Raw genomic sequence first — 23,229 nt, 5'->3', positions numbered from 1 at the left:
AAGGTAATCGAATTTGCGGCACCGCTAATGGTGAGAGAGTGGGACATGGTGGAGTTTGCGCAAGACTTTGACATGAAGCTAACGGTGGAGGAATCATATGAGGTCGTAGCCCACATTCAAGCCCAGTCAATGATTAACAGCGAAATCATTGAAGCTCAGGAGGGCGATGAGTTGTTGAAGAAGATAAAAGAGAAAGCAAGGAATGATGTGGGGTCTGGGTGGAGGATAGGTACCGATGGGTGATTGCGGTACCGAGGCCATCTATGTGTTCCAAACCTTAAAGGACTATGGGAAGAAGTTTTAAATGCTGCTCACAACTCCAAGTTGGTGATGCATCCTGGTAACATAAAAATGTACCAGGATCTGAAGTGAAATTATTGGTGGGACAACATGAAGAAGGAAATAGCAGAGTATGTGTCCTGATGCCTCACGTGCCAACAGGTCAAGGCCTAACACCGCCGACCACCAGGCCTTTTGTGGCCCATACCCATAGCAGAATGGAAGTGAGACTTCATATCTATGGACTTCATTTTTGGTTTGCCCAAGACTAGAAAGGGGCACGATTCGATATGGGTGATTGTGGACAGGCTAACCAAATCAGCCCATTTCCTGCCAATCAAGACTTCTAGCTCCGCCGATGATTTAGCCAAGCTGTATATCAAGGAGATAATGCAGCTCCATGGCGTCCCGTTGGAGATTATGTCGGAGTGGGACACACGATTCACGTCGATCTTCTGGGCTCGCATCCAAGAGGCCATGGGAGTGAAGTTGAAGTTTAGTACCGCCTTCCACCCACAGACAGATGGGCAAACTGAGCGGGTGAACCAGATATTGGAAGACATGTTGCGAGCTTGCGTACTTGACTTTCAGGAGAGTTGGGATGACTGTCTCCGTATGCCGAGTTCGCCTACAATAATAGCTTCCAGGCTAGCATCAGTATGACGCATTACGAGGCTTTGTATGGGCGTCCATGCCGAGCCCCCCATTGTTGGGAGGAAATTGGCGAGAAAGGTTTGCTAGGGCCTGATTTGGTGCGAGTCATGATTGAGAAGATTGGAATTATCCGACGCCGTCTCTTAACGACTCAAAGCAGATAAAAAAAGTTATGCCGATACTCGACGAAGGGACTTGGAATTTGAAGTTGGGGATCATGTGTTTCTCAAAATCTCCCCAATGAAGGGTGTTTTATGATTCAGCAAGAAAGGAAAGCTCGCGCCAAGGTTCATCGGGCCCTTCCAGATTTTGGACCGGGTGGGTGCGGTTGCCTATCGCTTGGCCCTACCCACCCCTCTCGCCGGAGTGCATAACGTCTTCCACGTATCGATGTTGAAGAAGTACGTCTCCGATCCTTTGCATATCATCAAGTGGGAGCATGTGGAGCTTAAAAAAAATGTCACATGCATTCTTCGACCCACTCGAATACTTGATAGAAAGGAGCAGATTCTACGCAACAAGGTCATCCCATTAGTCAAGGTACTATGAACCTATCATGATGAAGAAGAGGCCACTTGGGAGACAGAAGTGGAAGTCCGTAAGCATTACCCAAGCCTGCTTCAGCAATACAACTAGGAGAAACCAACAAAAGTAAACTAACTTAGAACAGTGTAACATCCTGTCCAACCAGCACAGTGTCCTGAGACATCCACGTAAGATTTTCCGCAGGACCATTCATTTAAACCCCTCACGGTGGGGTACCATGAGTTAAATTAACCTAGGATTTTCCCATTAGAGTAGACCAGACGGGTCATGATAGGGCCTAGTGCGGGCCACTAAGCCAGATAGTCGGATACACTTAGCATCCGCTTGTACGGGCTATACCGCGACGCAGGAAGGTCGGAAAATTATAAAATTTAGGGAACCATAGATCTCACTGGGCTTGTGGTCCATCGCGAACCACGGACTCATTAGAAACCCAAAAGTTAATTTTTCGTACCGTTCCGGCAGCACTTGTCAACCCACCCAAGGCTAGAGTTGAAATCTGGCACTGGTAAATGAAACTGAGACTTCGGGCTTTTCAACTGTCGGATTTCTTCTAAATTTTTGGTGAAGGTCTAATGTACTGTCCTTCGCCCGTCCACAAAATCTGGGACCTTATCGTGGCACGGTAACCGTTGATCGCAAATCAGACCCGTACGACCAAACCCCATATCCGATCGTTCCCAAACTTTGCATGGCCCTTCATCGAGCCATGAACCACCTATTCTATAAGTTTTATGTCCAAGGGGCCTCCAGAACTACCCCAACAACCGAAATGGTCCCCAAAGGGTCATTTAAAGATCGAAACCGTATGATCAAACCCCACCTTTGTTGATCCGTTTGCCCCCAAACTTTGCATGACCCCTTATCGGGTCATGAGGCACCTACTCACCAAATTTGGTGGCCTAGGGGGTGTTGGGTCCACCCCAAAGTCAATAAGGAGTCCTAGAGGGCCATTGTGGGAATTCATTAAAACTTAAGGCCACTTGGCCCAACTCTAGGAAATAAAGTCCTAGCCTTATCTCATAACTCTCACCACAACTACCATTACCAAGGAAGTAAGGAGAGAGTTAGAAAGCAAGGAGAGAAGAAAGAGAGAGTGAAGGAGAGCTAAGGTGGACCTTAGATCGAGGTGGGGCCCAAGGGAATCAACCCTTTCAACTCCCTATCCTTTCTCCAAGTGAAACTTTACACCATAACTTCAACAATCGTCCGTGGTTCTTCTAGGTAAGATCATTTACCCCTTCTTCTTGAAAATCTATATATTAAGAAGAGATTGCATGAAATTCTAACATGCAAGAGCTTGTTCTAGGGATTCCGGCCGATCGACCCAAAAGCCCTCATTCCTAGGTCGTTTTCCGAACCTCCAACAATCCATAGGTGCAGACTATTATTCTTAGGTGGCCTAAAATCAATTATAGTATGTGTTTAATGATTTTGTGTGTTGGGTGTTGTATTAGAGAATTTAGAGAGAACTTAGGAATTGTATGTTTGTTAGAATTGTATGAATTTGCATGTTTAGTTCTCAAAGTTATGTTGATCTTGACTCTCACATGATATTATGTATGGATGATTCATTGCTCATGTTTGTTTAGTCCTTTTTCCTCATATGTGGTGTTTCATTGTGAGTATGGTTTATTCCCCTTGTGCATATGATTTCTTAAGATGGAGGAAGTGTTTAACTTCCTCACAAACCCACACCCTCACATGCACTTTGTTTCTTGATAATGTTTGCTTGCTTGTAGGAGTATCCGTTGTGTATAGTTGAGATGCATGAGTATATGATATGTTATACTAGTTGATAACCTGGATAGTTGGCATGTTATGGATCACCCTCACCCTCTTGGGTTGGTCAGGACCATAAGGAGAGACGGTAGTCCCATCGGTAGGACTATGCTATGGCTAGAGCCGTGGTTTTGGGCGGGTGTGTACGAGTAGCAGTAGTTCGACTACGTGGGTCTCTTGTGCCCAATGTCACTCGTCTCACGCTCACCTGACTCATGCGATCTTGCCTACTTACTGACCAACCTTTTTTGCTAACCCTGTTTGCTCACCTCTGTATGGAACCTGGAATACCCTATAACCGTTGTAGCCCATCGATATCTACAGTAAAACTGGTCCATCGCCTCGTGAGCCGGGCATAGTGGAATGAGACACTGTGTCTGAGCTGTCGACCTATGCTGGGGTGCCGCGCGTCCTCGTAGTGACCGCGAGCGATCCCTTTCTCTCGGCACTCCTCATGTACTTGAAGTCGGGGATGAGGAACCCGACGGGATGAAGAACCGTGGGGTCTCGGCCTCACACATTGGGGAGTCTTGCCTCGTAACCAGTTAAGGGCATTGATATGTGAGGTGTATCAGATTTTCCAACCTGCTGGATGAACGGACTTAACTAAGAACTCGGCTAATACCATCGCATCATATCGCACTAGTTAGGGTGGCGACTCGGCAGTCGAGGTCGCTCTGAGGGAGTGTTGTCATACGCGATCGTTAGATAGAGTCGCTCGAGGGAGCGTTGTGGAGAGGGCACGCATCATATCATCTATCATGCATGCGCATTAATAAGATTAGTTAAGTTTTTATGATTAAATGTTTTTCATTAAGTTCATATTATAATTGATGCCTGTTATAACTTGAGACTAATAGCACCCACTGAGTTGATCACTCACTCTCACTCTGGGACGGTGTTTTAAAACACCAACCAGACCCGTTTATAGATGCAGGTGACTCAAGGCATGAGGAGCCTAGCGAGGCGAGCTGCGAGGAGGAGGACGAGTTGTCCTACTTCCAGTTGATGGACGGCTCTCCGTCAGCTAGAGAGGTGGGATTGGATCACTAAGTGTGGGCTCAGCCTTATTCTTTTGGGCATATCATTCTTTTTGTGATTTTGTTGGGCGACGCCTTAGGCGACCCGTTATATTCTTTTGGATCTGTATATATACCTATTATTCCCTTTCATTTCAGCAAGCTTGTGTGTGTGATGCCTCATGTTCCAGGAATTTCCAGGTTCGCGCAACTAAACTGGATTTAAACGTATATTAACGAATCAATTATAAGTGACACTCGGGAACTTGAGAGTCGAGCGTATGCGCAACCCCCGATTTCTAGGGCGTTACAGCCTAACCCCATGCTTAAGGCTTAAGGCTCAAGCATAGCCTAAGGTTGTCATGGGCCTAGCATAGATCCAAGCTTGACCCGAAGGAATTTGGTTGCAATCCAACTGGACCCTACGATTAATAAAATTTCTATTTTTCCCTTGAATTTTTCTAATAAATCAATTTATCAAATGGGTCACACATAAGTAAAGAAATAAACATTTTAGAGAAACAGACCAATGGTCCACATTCAAGATAGATAATTGCTTGAAAATTAGAATAATGTATTTTTAGTATATAGTACGTTTATGCATAAAGTTGGGTTAGGCTAAAATTGACTTGAGCAACCCAAAAATATATTTAGCTATGCATATGAGCCCCAAGCTTGACTAATGGGCCAAGTTAGTAGGCCCAAGCCCATACTAAAGTTGGGTAGGGATTGTCGGATCAGACGGGCTATCGGGCCCAATGCCGCCCCTAAGGGCTTGTTTGGCACGCATCTTATAAATTTGTGGATGGCGTGGATAAGATTATTTTACGATGATAAAAGCTATCATGACAGTGATTATATGACATTTGGTAAAAGCTGTCATGACATTTAGTTTAATTTCTTTTGTCATGATCCATCCATGGCAGATTCAACGGTTTGGACGGTTTCAGATTGTCTTATGAAACGTATGTACAATTTTCTGATCGTATGTATATACAGCCATCCTATCCAATTCCTTGTAAATTCAGAAGCTCAAGTATTACTTGAGCTATTGTTGGGGAATGATACATTTTGATGAGATTCGAATTCTTCGTACATTCACCACCACATTTTTTTTATCCAGATCCCAAAAATAGACTAATCCAAATTTCACGTGTGCCAAAAAATAGGTAACAGTGTAAAATAATGGTTATCTAAGTTCATGTGGTGGGACCACCTTATTCATGGAATGGGTTGATTATTAGAATATCCCTTCATCCTGGTAGGATGCATCAACTGAACAGGTTGGATGTCATATACCAGCCATGGTGGGTCTCAGACAACTAATGGTAGGCGTTACCATTCCAACGGTTCCTATGGTGTGGCCCACCTGACAATGGGATGAGCCTGATTTTTGGCAAACGGCTTGAAATTAGGCGGCACACCTGATGGACGCTTTGGATCTCACTCACATTCTCTGCCTCCACATGCTATCACAATAAGACAATTCTCATCAAACTTGGTTATAAACGGAGCATGTTAAGCTACAACTACGCAAATGACTTAAATTATCTCACGTGCGTAATGCCATGACCCGCCAAAAGAGCCGTATTTGGTACAGTCAGCCGAGTATATAGAGATTATAATTACAGAAGTCAGGGCGATCAACTAACCATACAGCGCTCTTCTTCCATCAATGTGTCCAAGTGCGTAGGAATACGTATGACCCGTTAAAATGTCCTGTCCCCATGGTGGAGATCATTCAGCATGAAAAGTAGAACGGATAAGCTCATCAGGTTCTTCAGATCTTTATGTTGGGCCATATCAACGGCTGTCCATTGAATTTAATGGTCTGGTTCAATTAATGAGTAGAATGGTCTAATTTTTACAGCAGATAATCTTCATGATGAGACCCATCTTTCTAACTGATCTGATGTGGGTACATACAGTAATTTTTGGCGAAAAGGAAAAAAGACGCACGGCGTGTTTATGGCGCAGGTGCAGTACATGTTCATTTATCAAATAAGTAATGTTTTACTTTTATTTGGACGTTTATAACTTATAAGTAATGTTTGCGTTATTCGAATAAATAATTAGAAACATGTGCATCGCGTTGGAGCGAAAAAGAAAGTGAATAATTATTAAATCTGGCGAGCCATGTGGAGCTCTGCCATTGACACGCAAGCACGCGTGCCAACGTACCATACATGTGCGATATCTTAGCTTTCCATATGTGGGCCCTGTTGCTTTAGATCATTTGGCGTAAAAACTATTGGTGCGTGGCAGTGCGCAAAACAATTGCACGGTGAGGAGACAGAGAGGGCGGATTATCCGGCCAGGTAGGTACGACCCTGACCAAGGGCCATCTTGATGTATTTTTTGTATATCCACGCCGTCCATCCGGTTTTTTAGCTCATTTTATAGCATGGTCCTAAAAATAAAGAAGATCCAAATCTCACGTCAACTGCACCAAAGGAAAACAGTGATAATTGAATGCCGGCCATTAAAAACTTTCTGAGGCCCAATGTAATGTTTATATGTCATCCAACCTGTTCATAATGCCACACAGACCTGAATGACGGGAAACATAAACATCAAATTGATACAAAACTTTTGTGGATCAAGAAGTTTTTAATGGTAGGAATTCAATCCCTACCGTGTGGTTCACCTGAAATTTGGATCTACCTCATTTGTTAGAAAATGCTATAAAATGAGCTGAAAAAATAGATGGACGGCGTAGATATACAACGCATACATCGAAGTGGGTCCCACGATCAGAGTCGCCGCACCTGGCTGGATCTGGGGTGTTCTGTAGGGGTTCCTTTGTTCTGTACAGTGCGGTCCACTTAAGGAGTGAAACTGCCTTTTTGAAGCAGGGTGTCAAATCACGTGTCCCGCCATATGAAAAGCTCGGATCTATCGCCTGTCTGCAAGAGATTTGTGGATTCACGGGCACATGTGCAAACATGAAACACGTGTGCGTTGAGCTTTTTATAAAGTGGCAAATATTGCTAATATCTTTTGCCCAGAAAAATAATTTCATCCTTTACGTGAGCCACAATGTGTCAAAAAATAAAAAACAATTAAAAAGTTTTTTCTAGCCATTCATTTATTTTTATACGTTGTGGCCCACATGAGGCGTTTAATGCCTTGATTTTTGGGTATGGTGGATATTTCGGGTTGACGAGTCTGATGGACAAGTTGGATGTCGTGAGCACATACCCGTAGTGTGGCTCGCATTTGCACCGTACCACCGTAGCTTCCGGTGGTACCAAAAGGGGTGTGCTCCAATGTACCGGCTAGATGTGGGGCCGGGGAAGTGTTCACAGAATCCAACCCGTCCATCAGATGCATCACCTCATAAGACCTCCAGATCTCAAAAATCAGTTCAATACAAAACCCTTGCGGGCCATAATACATGGAACTTGTTGAGAGAGAATGCCCGCCATTGATTAAAATGGGGATTGCTCTTAGCAAGATAAAGGGTCAGGCTAAATATCAGGTTATTTTATGGCTCAGGTGTGGCCCCTTAAGTTCAAGGGTAAGTGTTCCCTCCAAGCTTGTTCCCTTTGATGTGGCTGACTTTAGTTTTGAATGGAGATAAAGGTTGGGCATTGAGGGATGCTTAAGGTAAGGCTATGTAGTTGTATATACCCTGTTCTGCTAGAGTGTGCTCTCTTAAATGAGGGTGACCTGGCTGTCTCCCAAATTAGCAATTAACAATGCATGTAGTTACGGATAGACAGAAAAATCATGATATATCATTTATGTACTTATTAAAACATTATAAATGTATGGTGGAGATTATATTTGATTATATTCACTTTAGTACCATAGCAGGTAAATTGTAAGGAAAACAGGACATCACTTTGGGTTGGCGATGTGGCAAGGACTTTGCATTGTGTGCCCGCCTTGTCCATTCGTTTTTTTAGTTTATTTTAAAGCATGATAAAAAAATAAATGAAATAAAAATTTCAATTGGACCACACCACTGAAACCATGTTTAATATTGATCATTAAAAATCTTTTGTGAGCCACGATTCTTTTTTTTTTTTTTGATGAAACTAATATTTGTTGTTTTCCTTTCATCTATGTGACCTTATTAATAGGTTGGATGGTCAACAAACATTGCATAGGACCTTAGGAAGTTTTTAATGGTTGGCATTCAATGACCACTGTCTGTTTCCCGTGGCACAGTGCATTTGAAATTTTATTTACTTCATTTTTGGTACTCGTGGACACTCCATCTAAAACAAAGATACGTCAGTCATTTTGGTTCATCTAGACTTCAATAAATTTATCTCATATGGATTTATAAATTATTAGAAATCCAGGTAGGTCAAACATGTAGCACTCTCAGTACATCTTGAAAGCACCTAATGGATTCCATTGTATAACACCAGATCAAGTGAAGATGTGATTATAAGGCGAGATCGCATTTTATTTTATGCACTCTATTTTCACTTTATTCACCTATCAGGGGCTACTTAGCTAAGTGATGTAAGATTAGATAGTTTTCTTTTTCTTATTTTTGTCTGCACTGTCCTTATGAGTTAAATATAAAAATACTAAAATTATGTAGAATTCTCAAAAACGCTAAATCTTGTAAAGTAGACATTGCACATTATGTTGGTGAAAAAGGGTATCTAATCATTTCCTTCATTCTTTTATTTTTTTATTTTTTGTCACTGAAGCGCTTACTTAGAATTTACGGTCATAAACTGACAATATGAGTCATTTGAGTTGGAGAATATCATGATTTCTTGATCCTTAAGCAATTTTACAGTTTCTACCCGTCTACATATTTTGAGTTTTATTTGATTAGTGACGACTCCAAATAAAATGTATTTTTACATCTGGGTCAATAAGATACTATGATTACATCAATAAATCAATACCGAAGCTAGGGATGTGAGGGCAATGCTATGCTCGCGTAAAGGGAGGCGTTCACGATATCATGCCCCAAAATAAGATAGAGAAACATATGAACAGCCTAGATATAGGGTGCATACATCAAGATGGGTCATACGGTCTAGGTACCAGATAGGGTGCATACATCAAGATGGGTCATACGGTCTAGGTACCAGCCACATTGCAGGTACGGGTTTTGTAGACAAGTGACTCTCCTTTTCAATACAACACTCTTGTATGGCTTAATACTAACCCCATGACCTAGCTAGAGAACGGCCCTGATGGGGGCTATGTGGAGCCATAATAATGTATGTGCTTTATCTGTGTTGTCCCTACATTTTGATAAATCATTTTAGGCCAAGACCTTTAAAAGGAGATAGATGGTAAGCTCAAGTGGACCGCACTATTGGAAGGAAACAATGGTTATAATGATGCCCATTATTGAAACCTTAATATTGCCTACCACATGATGTTTATTTGTTATCAAACCAGTTCATAAGGTCACCTAAACCTGGATGAAGGGAAAACATAAATATTAGTCTGATGAAATACTTGTATAGCCTTCCAATAAGTTTTCAACGGTAGGCGTTCAATCTCCACTGCTTATCATAGTGTGGTCCACTTGGGCAAAACATATACACCGTGGAGTCCCTGTCAGGACCATCGGTCTCTAGCTAGGTCCTGCGGTACGTAGTACCCAAGGCTCAACTCCAAGCAGTTCATCGGGTCTGTCAATGTGTATGCCATGACCCAAAAATCAGGCCAGCCCACTCATCTGGCCAGGGTCTACAAAAGGATCCGCCGGTGGGCTAGAGTACAAAACAAATGGACGGCTGTATTAACACCTGGTTTGTGGACTGGCCTGATCTTAAAGCTATGGAAGGCCTCGATATTGCAGACGTGGATAGCTTGATACACGTGTTGACGTGTAGAGGGGCTGGGTTATTGCCCGCCAACTCACTAGGTAGAGGTTACTGATTAAAAAAACAAAAGAATAGGCGTTTAGAAGTAAAAAAAAGAAAAGAAAAGAAAAGCCAACGGTCCATATGCAACCTGTGTTTGTGGTCAGCGTGATGGGCGGACTTTCGTAATGTGGGGCCAGCTCATTTATACGGTGGGACCCCTGAGACGTCAGCGTCGAAGCTTCCGTTGAGCTGCGATCGAGCTCGATCCCACTATGTCGCAGGAGAATCCCGTGTTTTGAGTCACACGCCACATGTGCTATTCAAGCAAGCGTGTGAATAAGGGGGAAGCGGATTCTCTGGTGACCCTGCCACCAAGAATATCCATGGTTGTGGGGCCACTGTGATGCAATTTTTTAAAAATACACAGCTTCATTCATGGTACGAGAACAGAAGTTGACCGGGATTAGGTACTACTACCGCCAGAACCTAGCTAGGAAAACGCTGGGGCTTTGAGCAGCTCACGGTGACGTATGGGTTTATCTACACCGTTTATCCATTTTACCATATCATTTTAAGACACCAACTCAAAAATAAGACGGATCCACTGGTCAGGTGGACTACACCGTAAAGCAGCAGTGATAATGACCCGAACCGTTAAAACTTTCCTCGGACTCACTGTGATGTTTATTAGCCATCCAACCTGATTATAAGGTCATATAGACCTGGATGAAGGAAAAACACAAATATCAGCTTGATCAAAAACTTTCATGGCTACAAAAAAGTTTTCAATGGTAGTTAATTAATCCCCAGTGCGTGGCCACTTGAACCTTGTAACTGACTTATTTTTTGTATTGTTACAGGACTGATATTTTAAAATGAATAGATGGTGTTGATAAACCCACGCATCACGGTACGCCCAACGAGCTCCAGCCTATTTCGAGCTTGTGATTGACGGTAGAAAGGGTGGTAAAAAAGTAAGGACAATGACATGATAACCGTTGGTAAAAAAATTTTAAGGCCCACCTTAACATTTAATAAGGCTGCACACACTCAGATGAAGGAAAATATATATATATATATACTATATATATATCAAAATGTTTATAATGGTGAGTGCTTAATTGCTCTTCCTACTTGTGATGTGATCTACTGGAGCTTTGGATCTGCTATATTTTTGTGTCTATGCATTCAAATGGCTTGAAAAATTAGATGGCAAGTATGGATAAAACATATGAATCATGGAGGGTTCGACAACATCTATCATCAAGCATAGAGGTGTACATGAGTTGAGCTTGACACAACTCGGCTCGGCTCGGGCACTAGCTGACCTCAGCTCAAACTAGGTTCAACTTGGCTTAGTCCTCGAGCCTAACTTGCCAGCTTAGCATGGTTCGGTGCACAGCTTGGGCTGATTTAAGTCAAGATAAAGCCTCCATGCATTTTATCAAACACATAAAGTGCACATTCAATTTCTCACAGAATGTAAAGCAGCAACATCGGTTTACAAGTATTTCATCAAACACTTAATAGGCAACATAAAAATCAAAATATTTCATATTCATACCTTCATTGCCACCAGCTAACACTTCGTTGAGTCATTTCATCAAATACTTGCTGAGCAACATCAATATCATAATAACCGAGTCACCGAACTGATTTGATCTGAGTTGGGGATCGGTCCGAGTCAAGTCGAGCTCGAGCACACTTGAACTCGGCTAGAAAATTTTTCGAGCTAAAAAAATCAGCTCTGTTTTGAACCAAGTCGAATCAAGCTTTTTTGAGTCGAGTCAAGCGATCTAACCGAGCTAACTCGGTTCATGTACAGCTCTAATCAGGCAAGCTGCTTGAACCTCAAGTGAGCCACATGTATTTGGAGCTAGATTTAGTGAGGCTAGAGAAACATGGAGTTCAGTGAAGCCATGATATACTGATGACTAATTGGGCTATATGTCACTGTTAGAGATAGGGTCATGCAAAGCATATTTGGAAGTAGTTTTGTCAAATACATACTCAACACGGAATTGGACCGCTGAGGTTATGGAAACACACAGCTCGGTGAGGTCAAGATGGTGATTTTTGATTTAGCTATGTCCTGTCATAAAAAATGAGCAAGGCAAAACATGTTTGAAATTAGCTCCGGACAATAACTTGTCCGGTGTCACACATGGGTTAGACCAATCAAATCTCACCGAGTTAGGGCCACGGTTAGACGTAGGTTCCACCAATCAAATCTCACCACATCAGTCTCAAATGAACTCTGTTTTTTCGACCCTCACCTAATCCGGTTCTGTGCGCCGATGTCAAACCTGAGCTGGACCAATCAAATCTCACCCATCACGGCCTCACTGAATCCGGTCCCAACAACTGAATAGCTAAAGGATAATAGGCCAATTGTGGCCACTCGACATACACGCTGCCAAATCCTTCTGCATCACGACCGACAAATCACAGACAGTAGAGCCCACCTGATGAAGAGATTGAGTATGCTGATAGGTTACAGACAAACAGCTTCTAGGATACGACGAGCCTGGAGTGGGTCTGCGTTCAGCAAACACGAAGGCCTACCAAATAGAACTCAATTATACATTTTCTGGCAGTATTACAGTAAAAAGGCAAAAATCCCAAGAGAATAAGAAAAGAAGAGAAAAAGTAGTTTCAACTTCTACACAGGTCAATTCAAATCTTCAGCCACTGGTTCAGTTGAACCGTCCTAGACCACACCGCTAGTCTGTTCTTAAAGCTAAGGTTTAAGCCTTGCTACGTTGCTGGAAACACTAGAATATATGAGTGAATAGAGGCTGGCTATCTTAGTTCGTATGAGTTTGCTAGAGTGAGTTGAGATGGATTGGAAACCCATCCAGGTCCTCCTTTTATAGGCTATGGTGGCTGGGGGGTTATGGTCTAGAGACTTAAATTCCATTAAGCCATTTCTAGTTGTTGGAAAACTAGCCGTTTTATGACCGTTTTCTAACTGTTGTGCATGGGCCATTAAGCTGCTGCATGTTGACTGTTGTGAGAGCTGGCTAGCCATTTTCTAGCATTGGGCTAGCCATGCAGCATTACAATGGACCGCACTAATGGCTCAACATTAGCTGCAGCAGCTCTTTTCAGTCCCTCTATTTATATTGAGAGATTTCTCTCTCAGTCCTTTAGTCTCTCTACTAACCAGCCACCCGCCATAGCCACTTAGTCGCACCGCGACTCGCACACGTCTCGCTCCGGTTCTGTTGAGGGTCAAATATTGCATATCAGACCCCAGTTTTTACCTGGATTTACAAACATGATACTGTTTAACGGCCTGACTGAGCCTGAGCCCGAGCCCGAGCCCGTGCCCGAGCGCGAGCGCGCACGCGGGTGTTCCAGTGCGTACGCACTGGAACACCTAAGGTCCATAGTCCATGAACTAAGTAGATAAATATTATAATACTCCACATCCTTCATATAAACCATAGTTTTTTCTCTTCTCTTTTCCATGTGGGACTATTCCCAAAAACCCACAGAAAAGTGTTTTTCAAAACAACTTTTGTATATTATATATTATTTTAGTAATAAAATATATTTTATTAAAATCAATATTTTTGCAACAATGCCCCACTTGATTTTATAAAATTATTTTCTCGGTTAAACAATACTGCCAGAATAATCAGCTTATATGCATAAAGAAAGATATCTTTCGATTTTAATCTTTCTTTAGTGTAAGTATTTCAAAACTCTGTCAAAATGACTAGTAGCCGCAACTTTGAACCAGTTATTCTTAGATAACAGAATTGAAAATACCACACATATATTCGCTATGTGTTTGTTAGAGTTCCCACAATCTTGCTCAACACAATTAATGGCCATGTGTTTATCCTAATTCGTAAACGATCCCGAGAGAAAACTCCTAACTCTCATGAGAGACGGCACCATCTCTACATTCATATAGGTGAAATCCTTCCAGTGTCTCCGTTACTATAAGATACTTGTCCTTATAGACTGGATTTCATTAAGAGTTCTAAGACTCAACCCTCTATCGTAACGCTCAACACTTATCTATTATGGATTAAGTTTTATAATTTACTGCTGAAAACTTTCCACAGATCAGTGACTTGTTCTTACCCATTAAACCCAAAATTAGAAATTTTCTGACTTTAGGTTAGGTTACCATCACTTGTGGAACTTTGGTCGAAGAGCTTCAACCCCATCCCTTTAAAAGTAGCCTTTATTACCTCTCTCGGTAGAGGTTTAGTGAAAGGATCTACCAGATTATTGCTTGATTTCACATAAGAAATAACAATGATTCCCTTTTGAATCAATTGTCTGACATAATCATGTCGAAGACTAATATGTCTAGACTTACCATTATAAGTGCCGCTATAGCCTCTAGCTAATGTAGCTTCACTATCACAATGTAGTGACACAGCCGATATAGGCTTTATACAGAAATGAATTTCCAATAGAAGATTCCTTAGCCACTCAGCCTCTTTGCCTATTGCAGTCAGGGCTATAAATTCAGACTTCATAGTCGAGTATGTTATGCAAGTTTTTTTCTTGGATCCCCAAGATACAGCTGCACCTCCTAGGGTGAATACCCACCCTGTAGTAGACTTGTTGTTCCCTGTGCTCGATATCCAGCTCGCATTGGTATATCATTCCAATATGACAGGAAACTCTGAATAAAATAGTCCTAAGTCTTTGGTTGCTTTTAAGTAACCAATAACTCTACTTATTACATTCCAGTGTTCAGTACTGGGGTTACTAGCAAACCTACTAAGTTTACTCACAACATATACGATATCAGGTCTAGTGCAATGCATAGCATATATAAGACTCCTTATAGCACTCGCATATTCTAATTGTGCAACTGTTCTTCCGGTATTTTCTTTTAGCTTGATACTTGGATCAAATGGGGTTTTTGCTTCCTTTATATTTAGATGGTTAAACTTGTTTAGTATCTTCTCAATATAATGAGTTTGACACAAAGCATAACCCCCACAATATTTTTTAACTTTGACACCATGAATTATATCAACTTGTCCAAGATCTTTCATTTTAAATACGGAAGATAGAAACTTCTTTGTTTCAGTCACTCCTTCCATTTTATTACTTATTATTAACATGTCATCAACATACAGACAAATAATAATAATACAAATACCATTTACTTTAGAATATATGCATTTGTCAGCTACATTATGCATGAAACCATGAGATAGTATTTTGGAATCAAATTTCTCATGTCATTGTTTTGGTGCTTGTTTTAATCCATACAAAGATTTGACTAATATACATACTTTGTTTTCATTTTTGGTAGAACGAAACCTTCAGGTTGTTCCATGTATACTTCCTCATTGAGGTCACCATTCAGGAATGCGGTCTTTACATCCATTTAGTGGATGTGAAGATAATGTATGGAAGCTAACGCAAATAATATCCTAATAGATGTTATCCTAGCTACAGGAGAGTATGTGTCAAAGTAATATATCCCTTCTTTTTGTCTAAAATCCTTAGCTACTAGTCGAGCTTTAAAGGTTTGGATAGTCCCATCAGTGTGATATTTCTTCCTAAATACCCACTTACAACCTATGGGTCTAGAACCTGGAGGTAAGTTAACTAGTTCTCATGTTTGATTTGATAGTATAGATTCCATTTCATCGTTTATAGCTACTTTCCAGAAAGCTGAGTATCTAGAGGATATGTCCTCTTTATATGTTTTCGGATCATCTTCTATAGTCATTACTATAGGTATTTTTTTATAACATTTTCTTTATCTCCTTCTATAAGATGGAAAATGATACGTTGTGAGTCTATATAGTCATCTCCCAGACTCTTTTCTATTCTTGTCCTTTGACTCCTATGAGGCTCAATAGGAGCTTCCACTATCTGTGGAGCTATGTTTTCTAGTTCTCTATTAGGAGTTTGGATTTCATTATCCTTTGACTCCAAGGATAGTGAGTTATCAAAGAACTCAACATCTCTTGATTTTATTATTGCATTAGACTCTATGTCTAGAAGCCTATAAGCTTTACTATTTTGTGCATACCCTACGAAGGTGCACTTAATAGCTCTTGGTCCTAACTTAGTTCCTTTTGGATCAGGGGTTCTGCAATATGCAAGACACTCCCACACTTTTAGATATCCTAGGTTAGGTTTTCTACCTCTTCATGTTTCATATGAAGATATTTTATATTTTTTAGATGGAATTCTATTTATTATATGGCATGCTGCAAGCAGTGCATTTCCCTATAGATTTAGTGGTAACTTTACTCTTATCAGCATTGAATTGACCATTTCTACTAATGTTCTATTCTTTCTTTCAGCTATTTCATTTTGTTGAGGTGTGTATGACGTAGTATATTGATGTATTAGTCTATGTTTTTTTACAGAAGTTATCGAATTCATTGGAGAAGTGTTCACCTCTTCTATCGCTACAGAGAATTTTTATCTTCTTATTTAGTTAATTCTCTACCTTTATATATTTTAAACATGTTCAATGCTTCATCTTTGCTCTTTAATAAATAAATATACACATATCTAGAGCAATCATCTATAAAGGTTATGAAGTACCGTTTACCTCCACGAGTAAGAATGTCGTTTAATTCACAGATATCACTGTGCATAAGATCTAATATTTAAGACAATCTTTGAACACTTGGAAAAGATTTTTTCGTCATTTTGGATCGTATGCATACTTCACATTTTCTGGTTTCATTATCCGTGCATGAGATTAAACCATTCTTAGCTATGAACTTCAAGGTACTATACCCTATATGGGCTAGTCTATCATGTCACAGTCCAGCGGATTTAACCATATACGCAGAAGTGCTACTTTCATTCAGAGAAAACTTAACCATTCCGTTACAAGCATATCCCTTTCCGACAAAATTTTTATTTTTGGACAGAATCAGTTTACCTGACTCATACACCACCCGTATGCCTTGTTTTCCCAGAAGATCCCCAGAAACTAAGTTTCGCCTCATGTCTAGGACGTGCAGTACATTAGTTAAAATCACTTTCTTTCTAGAGGTGAATATCAGTTCGACAGCTCCTTTACCGACAATCTTCGATCGGACTTCATTACCCATTTGGACTTCTTGACCATCGGTCAATTCCTCATAGGTTTTGAAGGCTGATTTGTAGTAGCACACATGTACAGTAGTGGCAGTATCATACCACCAACCTGGAACTTTGCCTTGAATGGTATTTACCTCAGTGATCATAGCCACAATATCGCCTTCTTCTACTGCATTTGCCTCTTTTTTGGATTTGCGATAGCAGCATACTCGAGCATAGTGCCCGATTTTTCCACAGACATGGCATGGGCCCTTGAACTTTCCGTTCTTCTTCAGGGTGTTCTTCTTAAATTTTCCTTTATTAGGTTTCAGGGAATCGTCCTTCTCGGGATGTTTGTTATTAGTGTTTTCTACAGCATGTACCTTGGACGAGGTATTCCCGTTATCATTTTTTCTATCGCAGTTACGGGATTCTTCCTCAATCCTGAGGTGTTTCTGAATTTGTTCCAGTGTGTAGTCCTCGGTTTTATGCAACAACTTCTTTCTATAGTCTTTCCACATCGATGATAGCCCCGACTTGGAATGATTCAGGAAGATCAATTTTGATGGCTTTGATTTTGTTTACTATTAGTTGCAGTTTTTAGATTTGGGGCAGTAGTGGTTTGTTATCTACTATGTTGAAGTTAAAATACCTGACGATGAGAAATTTGTTGGTTCCTCATTCTTTAGCCTTGTATTTGAACTCTAAAGCTGCTCAGATCTTCTTTACTGATAATGTCTGTTAGTACAGATTGTACAGGCAGTCAAGAGCATGTTCAGAATGTGTCCTCGACACAAGAGATCGTTTTTAGCTCTTTTAGTGCGAGCAGCAACCTATTTAGGTGTGTTTGTGTCGGATGCTTTGGTAGTGCTTGCAGATTTGGATCTAATATGTAGTAGATGCTCAGCACCGTCAGAAGAAATTTTAGCTTGTCTTGCCATCTTGTAAAATTGGTTCCATTGAACCGATCAAGACGTATCAAGTCCTGATTCATCAACTTGATAGATGAAACACTGTCGGCTATCGCAATAACACTTTAAGATTGTCTCAAATTATACAGATTAATGTTTTTCTGTATAATGTGGAAACCGAAAATTACAAAATAATCAGAAATCAGGACAGTAAGCACGTCTGAAATGTCGTCCTTAAAGCGTTATTTGCCCCTACTCAAGTGAATTGAGTATGCGATAGGTTACAAGCAAACAACTTCTAGGATACGACGAGCCGGGTGTGGGTCTGCGTTACAGCAAACACGAAGGCCCACCAAATAGAACTCAATTACACACTTTCTGGTATTACAGTAGAAAAGAAAAATTCCAAGAGAAGAAGAAAAAAGAGAAAAAGTAGTTTCGACTTCTACAGTCACTTCAAATCTTCAAAGAATCGGTTCGGTTGAACCGTCTTAGACTACATCGGTCTGTTCTTCAAACTAAGGTTTAAGCCTTGCTACGTTGTTGGAAACACTAGAATATATGAGTGGAAAGGGGCTGACTGTCTTAGTTCGTATGAGTTTGTTGGAGTGAGTTGAGATGGATTGAAACCCCATCCATCATAGGCTATGGTGGCTAGGGGTTATGGTCTAGAGACTTAAATTCCATTAAGCCATTTCTTTGGAAAACTAGCCGCTTTATGACTTTTTTCTAATCACAGTGCATGAGCCATTAAAGCGTGCATCGATTGTTGTGAGACAACAATAGCCGTTTTCTAGCTATTGAGGCTAGCTATGCAATAGTTTCTGCATGGTCTGACTAATTACTGCATGAACAATTACACTTAGAATGACCTTTTTTCACCTCTATTTATATTGAGAGATTTCTCTCCCAGTCCTTTAGTCTCTCTGCTAACAAGTCACCCGCCATAGCCACTTAGTTGCACACGTCTCGCTCCGGTTCGCTTAAGGTCGCGAAAGAGCGACCCTTGCGACACGATGCGGACGTGCGGTGCGCCACTAGCGCCTTTATAGCCACACCGCCTCACATGCCCATGCCCTCGCACCGAGTTCGAGACCGAGACCGAGTCCGAGCCCGAGCCCGTGCCCGTGCCGGGGCCCGAGCGCGAGAGCACGCGTACGAGGTCCATAGTCCACGGATTAGGTAGGTAAATATTATAATACTTCACATCCTTCATATAAACCAGCTTTTTTCTCTTTTCTTTTCATGTTGGACTATTCCCAAAAACCCATAGAAAAGTGTTTTTCAAAACAATTTTTGTATATTATATATTATTTTAGTATTAAAATATATTTTATTAAAATCAAAATTTTGCAACACATGGCCTCACTGAATCCGGTCCCAACAACTGAATAGCTAAAGGATAATAGGCCAATTGTGGCCACTCGACATACACGCTGCCAAATCCTTCTGCATCACGACCGACAAATCACAGACAGTAGAGCCCACCTGATGAAGAGAGCAGGACGTGCAATCACATTACCGCGAGTGGCAACGGCGGGTTTGAGTGTCCTGATATCAGATATCCAACAGACGATCGCGAGACTACTTCCTTTTGTTAAGGTTCTCTAATTCCACATGAGTGTGGGAGCCATGCACATTCACATGTGCGAACATGTGTTATAACGTGACACGTGCTGCATCTGAGCTTTTTATCACGTGATCTCCACTGTTAAAATCCTCTTACATAAAAATCAGGCCATTTCACACCTCAGGTGAGCCATAACAAATCACGACAAATTAATGGCAAGGAAAAAACCGTCAATATACTTTCTACTCTCTGGCCCACCTAAAGAGTCAATTTCTCTGATTTGTATGTAGAACATCTAAACATTAATAATCTCATGGAAAGCTCAGATCTCACATGTTGTAAAATATTTAAAGCGTGCCCCCGCGCGTGTGGAATTAGCAAGCCTCATCCCTATTCATTTTGAGAAGTTCTCAAGTCCAACCACTTTGACCACAAATATGGTCCGTTCATCAGATAACTTCCAATATATTAAGTGAATATTAAATCCAATCCTTACAATAGCTTGTAACTACTATGAGCATCACGTATTACAAAAATTAACTCCATATACTCATCAGGTGGATCGAAGCATAGAAACAATTTCTATCCACTGATAGATAGAAAAATAGAATCGTGGTTCACTCATTGAGTGGATGTGACTGATTTTTATATAATTTAATTTTTATGGTTGGCAAAATCTATATGACACGTGGGATTTCTCATACACATGAAATGTTGGAAGTTATAACCTGTGTGGACTGAAACTCATGGTCCAACCGGCTGGACTTGAGACCTCATTTTATTTTAGTTAATTTACTTTTGAACTTGAAAGCAATCATTGAATAGTTTATTTCCCTATTTACCGTTATATTGCAGATAAATAGCCGATATGTTAATATATCCCGAGAAAAATAAGGAAGACACGAGAAATAGCAGAGAAGAACATCGCGACAACCCAATCTGGGTTGGTACTTCGGGACTTCCAGCGTCAAAGTGTCAAAAGACCTTTCCCCTTGCAAACGAGAGTGCCAGCTCGAAATTAGCATAGGAGAACGTTAGGGAGGCTCGCCCTTCCTGGCCCACTACGGGGTGATCGAGACCATTCATTCAGAAATATGGATGGATCTCTGGCCCAGGTGAAACAATCTCGCCGATCAAATATCACCATCGTTCAAGCAAGGATGAGAAATAAACAATGCTACAAATGTCAGCACCCTTATCAGGGATGAAGATATGATTTTGATAGGGGGACCATCTACCCCGGGTGGGCCATTGAGCCTCCTTATCAAACCTCATTTTTTTTCATGCTGGAACCCAACAGAGCAATTGGAGCAGTGGGTCCCAGGAGCAAAAACATAAATAAATAACCAAGGAGCCACTTATTACACCCGACATTAGAGAGACATCTCATATACTGCGGGGCCACCCATGATGCTAGAAAAACTGAAAAAAAAATTAATGAAAATTATTTCTTTTTAGCACCAAGTTAAATCATGTATAAATACGTTGTTTTGAAAGTGTGATTCATCTTCTCATCAATTACTGATGGTTCACACGTGAATTGCTTCCAAGTTTATTTAGATTTGCGTGCAACAATCACGAATAATCTATTTATGAACTTTTTAATGCAACAGGTTTTTTGACAGATTTGCTTAGCGGACATATTAAGGTCTTCTCTTAAAATGAGATGAATTTTAATGATATATGATGGTTTGGAAGAAATCTATCAAAGTTGATTAGTTTCGGACCAAAATGATTCAGTTTATATAAGCATTAGGGGAGTGTATCATTGCTAGGTGGTTATCAATAATTCAGAATGTTTGAAAAACATTTTTGAATGTTGATAATGAATTTAAGCTCTTTCAGATTGTTGGATCATTAATGCTAGGGGTGCACATCGAATCGGTAGAACCGTGGAACTGAACCGAACTGAAACCGTTGGATCGGTTCGGTTCTATACGACACCGGTTCCAGTTCCGGTTCCAAATTTTCGAAAACTGTCGGATGCAAATCGGTTCCGATTTATGGCCCTGTTGAACCGAAGTGAACTGTTGAATCGAATCGTGGCCAGACCCGTGGATCCGAACCGTCATCCAAATACTACTTTAAAACAAAAAAACCCTAATCTATCTCTCACCCGACTGTTGCCGCACCTGCCCTCTCTCTCGCCGACTGTCGTCCGTGCCCCTGCCCCTGCCCCCCTACCCTCTCTCTCTCTCAATTTCTTCCCAACAGATCGCCGACGATAATGAAAATTAAAAAAATCTCTACCAATTCTAGGTCAAGCTAGGAACAGAGAAAGAAAGGAAAGGCGAGCAGCGCTCTCTCTCTCTCTCTCTCTCTCTCAACGGTCGAGGAATAAGTGGAGAAAATTTCAAAGGCAAAACGCACAACCATTGCCCATTCTCTGTCTCTCCCTCTCCTTTTTTGAGAAGACTATGGTGATAGTTCACCACTATCTTTGAAATGATGGTGACTTGTACACCATGCAAACATTACATGCTTACGGAAATCGGACCGTCCAAATCAAGTCCTCAGTGTGGAACCGATCCGGAACCGAACCGTTTTTCATGGTCTGGTTCCAAATCGTTTCTAAGGTGCTAACGGTCCGGTTCCGGTTCTAAAAAGTGTAGAACCGTTAAGAACGGTTCGATTCCAGTTTCACCTCAGAACTGCGAACCATTGTAGCTTTTCTCATTTTCAAGATTAAAGAAAAACCATATTTTTATTTTGAAAACTTTTAAATTTCAATAGCGTGCATCCCAATAATCATCCCCACCTAACCAATGGATGAGGCAGGATTTTGGGAACTAGGCCTAACGTAGGATTAATGGAGAGGTTGGACTAACGCTCGTACATCATCAAAGTGGGCCAAACACAGACATGGAATGCATGTGATCATTCCCCAAATCTCCATACCCTTGGCCCACTTATTTTTTAGATAAAAACCATCCATGCTGGCTTGTGTATTCCATGTCACATGTATCTACTGTGAGTGATGGCTCTACCATATTCTGGCTTGAACTTTTCATTCCATACTATTTTAAAGTCAAGGGTCTTCCCTACCATTGGCTGTAAATGCAGCTAGCTGGGATGCAATGTATTAATGGCATCCAACTGGCATAATGCCGTTGCCTCTTAAAAGTGAGGTGCTCCAAAAATCGTGCCAATTCAATTATAGGTAAACCACCGCTTGAATTTTAAGGCTTTTGGGCCATTGTTCATTGTTTTCTATCATATGACTTTCATGATTATTAGAATGGCATGATTTTTTGGCCATTCTGTTTTCATCATGGAGCCATACTGGATGGATAGGATGACATACATACAAATAGTGGGCTCCACACACAGCTAGTCACATCAACAACCAGTAGCATGTGACAGCTTCCTACTAATAAAATATTACAACTTGGTACATATGCATTATCAAAAGAAGGGTAGCACTTATCCAACATGGTAGATTTTTTTAATGTGGGGGCCTTCACTTATCCAACAAGGTAAAATTTTTAAATGTGTTCATCTTGCCTCCATCGCACTCACAGTTCAGCATGTATGGTTACCTACTGCCGGAGCACACATGTTGAGGGAGCGTATGATCATCGGGACCATTCATGTTGTGGACTCTATGTTATGGGTCACCATATGAGAATTACACTAAAAGG

General features: G+C 41.0%; 1 protein-coding gene across 1 annotated transcript in view; it reads left to right on the top strand.

Annotated features, from left to right (window-relative positions):
- Window positions 1-669: 669 nt before the first annotated feature.
- The window catches only part of LOC131224229 (histidine--tRNA ligase, cytoplasmic-like), a 41,527-nt gene continuing 18,967 nt past the window's right edge, over window positions 670-23,229 (top strand). The window contains exon 1 of the mRNA XM_058219768.1: window positions 670-892. Within this exon, the coding sequence (XP_058075751.1) occupies window positions 670-892 (223 nt within the window). The remainder of the gene's footprint in view (window positions 893-23,229) is intronic.

Source organism: Magnolia sinica, chromosome 2, assembly GCF_029962835.1.
Source record: "Magnolia sinica isolate HGM2019 chromosome 2, MsV1, whole genome shotgun sequence".
NCBI classification, from domain to species: domain Eukaryota; kingdom Viridiplantae; phylum Streptophyta; class Magnoliopsida; order Magnoliales; family Magnoliaceae; genus Magnolia; species Magnolia sinica.
Note: the sequence above shows the minus strand (reverse complement) of the source record. Positions and strands in the feature narration are given on the sequence as shown.